General features: G+C 38.8%; 1 protein-coding gene across 1 annotated transcript; it reads right to left on the reverse strand.

Moving 5' to 3' along the window:
* Positions 1-1,485: 1,485 nt before the first annotated feature.
* On the reverse strand, positions 1,486-6,553 carry LOC103702374 (ARM repeat superfamily protein). Its single transcript, XM_039127943.3, has 2 exons — positions 6,066-6,553; positions 1,486-2,511 (listed from the first exon to the last, which is right to left on the reverse strand). Exons 1-2 carry the CDS (start codon positions 6,371-6,373, stop codon positions 1,689-1,691), a joined length of 1,131 nt encoding a protein of 376 aa, XP_038983871.3. The 5' UTR covers positions 6,374-6,553; the 3' UTR covers positions 1,486-1,688.
* Between the last annotated feature and the right edge of the window lie 1,388 nt (positions 6,554-7,941).

Here is a 7,941-nt window from a genome sequence, read left to right on the forward strand (position 1 = left end):
GGAGGAGGAAGGAGGACGGGGAGGTGGGGGAAGAGGGTGGGAGGAGGTGGCGGAGGAGGAGGAGGGGGGAGGCGGAGGAGGAGGACGGGGAGGTGGAGGGGGAGGTGGAGGGGGAGGACGGGGAGGTGGAGGGGAGGAGGGGGGGGAGGTGGGGGATGGGGAGGAGGAGGAAGGAGGAAGGGGGGTGTACTGAGAAAATTTCAAGGGCAATATGGTAATTACACTAAAGGTTAGTTTGGGTATTTTTTTTTTGGTTTTTGGGGGGTGTCCTGAGCAATAGGGGGGGTGTATATAGAACTACCCCAATGTTTTCAATTATATGCTGAAGTTTGGCTTTTCTGAAACTATAAAAATAAATTACTACATGGAGGTGGGTTTCAGTAGCTTTCATGCATTCCATGGATTATGACAAGCGGAGAATGGGCTATTTATCCCTTCTAATTGATTGCTTGCATTTATCCCATTGCACGTGTAACCCGTTGTTCTGATAAAGTGATGTAATTTCTATATCTATATTGTCAAGGGAACTTTCGGTCTCGGTATTATCCATCCACACAAGGAGATCACTATCCCCTGGACTTCATGAGATATCCGACAATCATGCTCAATTCCTCATCTCTGTGCTCAGCCATCATACGCCTCTGCTCCAAGAACCACCAGCATGCGTGACATGGATTTGATCATGTCTATTTCAGCAAAGTTGGTTGGATGATAAGTTACTGGTACAAAGCTTGCTTGTTTGCATGTAACACAATAACCCAAATTTGGAATTACCGAAAAGCCCTTAAAATTACATCTTTAAGGTTTAAAGTCTCAAAGAAAAGAAGAGTTCTATGCAAATGGTCAGATTTTGGTGGGGGGGTGTTCCTAGATTCACAATATTAACATCAACTCCATTAAAAAAACATATCTGCTGTAAGAATGTTAGACACCGAACGCTGATAAATTCATTCACAAATTTAAAGCTCAATAGACTTATATGCATGTTCTCACTTACAGAGTTTTACAGCATGAACAAATGAATCCATCTGATGGGAAAAACAAGAAAAAGAGAGGCAAACATAGACCAAATGGAACAACAATAAGCCATTAAAATAGTAGACTATCATCAGCTTGGAAAACAGACTGTACTGCAAGACACTACACCACTTTACTATTATTTTTTTTTTGTCCCATAATGTAGAAGTTGCCTGAGTATGAAAGAATAAGTTGCATAAATATAAGAATAGTACCTTACCAATAGATGTTAGCTAAGCAATGACGCTGACTATTGGTTTTGGCAAATGGAATAACTGGGCGATATTGTTTTTGGCATTTTGTTAAAAAAAAAAAAAACTCCTTTAATTGGATTAAGACAAACTCTTACGACCAAAGTGATACTTGAATTACATAGAAGACTTTATGTGGACATGTAAATAACTACTCTTGACGTATCTGATTCATAAATCACAAATCAGATGAGATTTTAGCGAAACAGATGGCAAATTTTGGCATCAGCAGCAATAAGCACATTCACATATTTCAAAATAACTCGTATATACACCAAAACTGAAGACGTTGACAATGACATGGCATAGCAACTTACAATTCTATCAGACTGTTGTGTTAACAATCCATTACCGTCTTCAAAGACCCAAGCCCAGTCTTCTAATGAGAAATCTGTAAACTAGCTGAAGGAGAAAGAGCTCTCAGATCAGCGGTGCTTTGGGGGTGCAAGATGCCGCTCTGAGCTGAAGCCTGGTAATGCTCAACTCCATATTTCGTTTGACCATATCTCGCAGTAGCTTTTTTGCTGTCTCTGGAGCTTTGACAGGACCATCAACCCGAGTAGCAATGTCATAAACAATAGTCTCCAAGTCTTTTGACACCACTCTCTTCGGCCGGGAGTCATCCCTGAGCATATCCAAAAGTTCACGGGCTCTTGCCTGGGCTTTATTTGTGCCCTCCACAGTTAACAATAAAAGCCCAGGAATTGCCCCTTCTTTTAGGATAAGTTCCCTGTATTTCGCTCGACAATTCCTGCACAAGGAAAACAGCACCCCGACTGCATATTCTGTGCTAAGCAGAGAACCTTCTTCAATGGTCTCTACCAGAGTCAGAATCCCTTCATCAAATTCTGAAATCGAGGTCCATCCTTCTTCAGTTTTCGAGATGATTTCAAGGAGGGCAGCAGCTTTTTCAGCAAACTTGGAGTATTTCTTGGAATCTTTTAAGAGGATCAGAAGAGGCTTGACTGCTTCCACAGGAAGAGTAAGATTCGGACTCTCCTTGCAAGTGGAGAGATTATACAAGGCAGTGACTGCATCAACCTTTCCTTGGATACTTCCAGAAATGAGTATCTGAACAAGAAGGGGCACTGCACCAGAAGAAGTAATGGTTCGTTTGTTAGATGGTGAGGCTGAGAGCGTCAGAACTGCTGCAGTAGCTAACTCTCTCAGGCTGCCGATCTCAGATCTCAAGAGCTCTATGAGATGGGGCACAGCGCCACTCTTCACTATCTCATCCTTATTTCTGACAAAGAAAATTGGGCGGACGAAATTTTAGTAAGATGAAGTATTCCATCAAAAAGTAAAGTCAATCGCCATGCTCTTTATGGACACAACCATATGAAGTACCAACGTAGATGGAGATATTAATTATTTAACATGGCTCTAAAATTAAATTATTCTACAAAATTTATAATTCCAATTTATAAGACCATAATAAATGATAACCTGCTGAGATATCATAGTCTTCTGATTACAATTAGCAGCTACCGCTATAACAATTCTTATAATAACAAAATAGTAATAACAATAGTTTAAGTAATAAGAGTAACAGTAACTGTAGTTATACTTATTGTAAAAGTAAATAATAAACAAATTATGGGTGAACAAAGTCTGCCCAGCATATAGTATTCCATCCAGACACAAAGTTCCCACAGGAAAACAGATTACGGGACAAATCGGGAAGAAAGATCCACTATGTGTACCCTAGTTATTATTATTGACCTAACTGCACGAAATCTTTCGGTAACTAGATTCTAATGACATGCATTGACACATCCATACAAAACAGTATAATGGAATATTGATGCCCAGAAAGAATCCAGAACCATAATAATTCTTCAACATACTCCAACCAAAAAGGCATTAAAACCAGATTGAATCAATTATAATTTTTACTTATCATTTGTATATCAATAGTGAAAGTAAAAACATAATGATTTTTTGACAGGTGGAGTTCACAACCTACAATTAAATTTCAAAGTAAAGGTTAGCAAGCAGATATATACATAAAGTATCAAAGTACTAATGCATACAGATATCTGGAAATAACAGAACATCCATAAAAAAACAAAAGTAGTGAATCCCACACCAGAAAGAGGTAGATTAGAGTGACAGCACAGAGGCAGCACCAACCTTAGGGGGGAGGGAAGGAAGGCGGATATAACCCTACACCTCAAAATTAATCCCAGTGAAATGAAGACTACATAAATGAGCCAGAATGACAGTGCAAGTTAATTTTTACACTGCTAGGAGTCATCTAAGATTTTCCCAGTATGCCACATGCATATAATACTCTTAAAGCCTTCTGGGGGTTTCTGTTAATGAGGGCATCAACATGAGGGGGGAAAAAAAGCATTTCCTGGAGCATTTGACTGGTTTATCTGGTGGCGGGCAGTGCATGGTGGGGGCTCCAGGTGGGGGCTTCCAAAACAAAATGACCCCCCAAACAGACACCATATGCATACAGTCATTTGTTTTACTAGGTAAACCAAAATAAATATTGAAGGCCTTGTTTTTTTGTTTGGGATATGAGAGATTATTGAAGATGTCATAGGATATTAGAGTTACCTTATGAGAGATTATTGAAGATGTCATAGGATATTTGAGTTACCTTATGGGTGCTAGTTTTATGCGCACGAAAGGTTCCATATGCTATGTGACACAAGGGGCTTACTGCAACACATTGGAAATTGGTGCAATATATAGGTGGTGGTTGACTGCTGAGTTGCCAAGGCAACATTATGTTGGCTTATTTTTGGTGCACTAGCAGGTGCCTCAGAATTTCCTAGAATATATACTATTTTTTGGTGGATATCCAGCTGACAACCCCAGATCTAGTTTGAATAATTTCCTCAGAAAATGGTGTCATAATTTTCTTTCCGTATCTGATTTATTTCAATTCGAGAGTGACTTTTTTCTTAATGAGTACCTTCTGGGATTCATTAAGAGTAACAGGAAATGATTTAGACATTCGAAAAATCCTCAAAAACAGGAAATGAAATGCAAAATGTGGCTATCCAGCTGATTTCACTCACACCAACTGAGTGGGGTGACTTTTTTGGGGTTCTTTTCTGGGGTTCTAAAGCATACCTTCTGACGGTCTTCCTTAATTTAGATTTTAGAATATCATAGGATAATATGATAAGCTACATAACAACTGCAACCAGATTGCTAAACCTCTATTAGATAATATACATCAAAAGCAAAAGCTTTTCATTTATGTCAAAGATCCCATAAGCAAAACCTCTATTTATGTATGATGGATAATACATACTTCAATAAGAACATAGACAACGAATCTTTGCTCAGGATTCAGGCACTGGGGAAGCATGCATCACACTCACGCCTTTTGTTATATGCAATAAGGACAACTAATCATGGAAGTGTTGAGTGGTAAAGGGGTACCACACAGGAAAAGAGTTGGACTGTTGAATGGCTTTTGGCATCCAAATCTCTTTATGTTAGGATAACTTTTAGTACCTAAATGACTTTCTAGTGGCCGATCTTAACAAGCCATGTCATGAACGTAAATAATGGCACTATCTTGACATATGCCATGGCCATTTGATATAATTATCAAGGTCTTTCTATATTTTTATCTTCATTATTTTGTTAGATGTCCTGCATGATAAGTTGTCTGCCTCTATATCTTATAGATCAGAGAGGATGGCTGTTCGAAAGGAAGAAAAAATTGAACAATAAATTAAAATGATGATCCAGTCTCTCTCTATCTCTCTCATTCCTTTTTTTACCTCTGTATCTTCTCCATCTACTTCTATTCTTTCTTCTTTCATCTTCTCATCTTTTATTTGTTGCTCCATATGTCACATCATATCTGATTTTCTTTGTTTTAATATCTGAGATTGCTCTTTGCAAATAAACAGCCCTAGAACCTTCAATATACATACACCCAAATGTACAACCGAATCTTAGCCTAATATTCTTTCACTAAACCCAGCAAACCCTTCTTTTACACATTAATCTTCAACTTTTTATTGACTTTGCTCAAGAACACACGTATCTGATATCTTGAGGAAACGGTGTCATCTATCATAACAGGCCATTTACCCTCTCCTGAACTGCACTTCCAACATCCAGAAAACTTACTTTGCTAAAATCTTCGGTATTCTACAATCTCTTAATAAATTATTTTTAATTAATTTCCAAGTATGCTGATGTCATATGCTAGACCTGTCTTTGCCATTAAACCGTAACATATAGTTGGCCAGAATCTTGTGATCCCACCCTAAGGATGACATCAATATCCAAAAGCGAGCACTTTTAATTCTTTCTAAATTCTAATGGCATCATCTTCCGCTCAGTGAAGAACAAAATTAGACCTGAAGAACTTATGGGAAAACAAAGACGGAAAATAAATAAAGCCTGCTCCAATGGTTTGTCAAAATTAACATACTTTAACAGAATTAAGCAAAACTCACGCAAATAAAAGAAAAAGGGGGACCACTTTCAGGTTCTAAATTCAACACTTCACCTATTACCACGAATTCATCCTCTGCTTCAGTTAGCAGATTCTTTCTTAATATCAGGAGCTTGGAAACAAAAAAAAACTAATTTAATAAAGAACAGAAAGGAACTACAAAATCTATGGAAGAAAAGCAAAATCAATGGGGAAGAATTTTTAAAAATTAAAAAAAAAAAAGAAAACAACAAACCCTATACCAACATAATCAGCCAAAACTCATCAAGAAAGAAGGGAAGAATTACTTCCAACAAGAACCAATAATCCTATGGATGAAAGAGGGAGAGGAATATGAAAAGAAGCCAAGGAACAGTCACCGTTCGTTGCGGACGGCGAGATTGAGCAGGGCGAGGAGGGCGGACTCCCGGGCCTCGGGGTCCGGAGATGGAAGCATGGAGACGAGGGGCTGGACCACGGCTGGGACGGCGAAGGCGGAACGAGCCTTGGCCGAGGCCCGGGCCAGCTTCCGGATGTCCCGCGCCGCCTGGACTCGGGCCGCCACGTCGCCGTCGGCGAGCCTCCGGGCGAGCTCCTGGACCTGGGCCTGCTTCTTGCCCTCCCGAGCTTGCTCCTCCCCGCTAGGGTTAGGGTTCGAATTGGAGCCAGGGCTAGGGTTCTGGCACATCCTCTCTCCCCCCTTCCCTCGAGTTCGCGGGAGCAAAGGCAGAGCGGAGGGGAGAAAAAGGGTAAGGATGGACGTCCCTTTTTTTTTTTTCCCCTAATTCCCTCTGGCCGGAATTTGGGGGATCCGATCAGGCGTCGGGGACACAGGCCATGTGTCGTGGAAACACTTGCACTCTATGCTGTTTGCTATTGCGTATGGGGCTGGGGTGTTAAGATGCTGATCTTTTCATGTGATGGTAAATGGATATATCGTTCCTGATTCTCCCATCACATCTGGTTTATCAATTTGTCTGTAGAAAGGAATTATCTTTGGTCGGCCCCATTTGGATTAAGTTTCTTATTATTTGTTGATGTCCATTAGGTAAATTGGATGTGATGGGGATATGAATATAGACATAAACGTCATAAATATAGATTTAAATTAGATAATTAAATTTTGTGACAATAAAAACGACCATATCATAAAATAAAAGATAAATTGAAACGGCGACATATTAATATAATTATTTATTTTTTAAAATTTATAAATATGATATAAAATTTAATAAAACTATAAATAGAATTAGATGTTTGGATATAGATAAAAATAGTTATTTATATATACTTATACCTATTTTTGATATGTGTATGAATAAAAATATTAATTAGATGTTCGAATTTATATTCTTACCTAGATTTATAATTTTATTTGGATAGAAAATAAATTAGTTGGAGGATTTTAGTTACCAAGTATTATATAGTATAGAGACATTGCATGTCAACATCGCTTTGAGGGATAGAAATTACAAAAAACATTCAGTCTTATTCAGTGATCATACCAAGGGTGGTGTTTTAGCTCCTACCTCCGGGACATTTGTTGATTCCTAGATTATGTTGAGATAGGAGGTAAAAGCACCAATCCTCATTTGACACGTTAGATGGTGTCACAATGCCCGATATGTGATACCCATACAGAAGATGTATGATGTTTGGAAGGCACTTCCTATGACAAGATTCACCACCAGCCAATGATAATTTCTTGCTGCAACGGATCTAGGTGAAAGCTTTTATTTTATTTTTTTTCCCCTTCAGCATTTTGGATTAAATATTCCACAATCTTTATCACAGATCTAGGTGGAAGCCAATTACAAGAGCTTATTAAACGGATTCTTCTTACATAGCTTGATAACCAAATCCTATGGCTGGATGTTGGGACCAGTTATTTAACCTAATCGACTACAGTTGATGTCCTTGGCCAAATAGCAGCCACGTACAATGTGCCAAGCTTTGGATGGATTTTTGTCTAATAAAGATCAGTTTGCAGATCCAACCAGCAACATCACCATTCATCCTTATCTAGGGATGCGGCCGCAACCTTGACTTTTTACTTGTGTGTAAGTTTTCCTTGGTAACGAAAACCTCCCCAAAATTTTGGTCAATAAGAGTACCATGCATACAAAATAAAGAACATAAATCAAGCAGGATTTGTTCCATGAAAAGTTGGTTAGCTGATAAAAGACTCTGTACAACTAGATTATGCAAATGTTATTCTATGTTATGCGCCTGAGATCCCAACTTCTTCGAAACCTA

This window comes from Phoenix dactylifera, chromosome 11, assembly GCF_051530095.1.
Source record: "Phoenix dactylifera cultivar Ajwa chromosome 11, Ajwa_hap1_PhDact_Kaust_v1.1, whole genome shotgun sequence".
Classification (NCBI taxonomy): domain Eukaryota; kingdom Viridiplantae; phylum Streptophyta; class Magnoliopsida; order Arecales; family Arecaceae; genus Phoenix; species Phoenix dactylifera.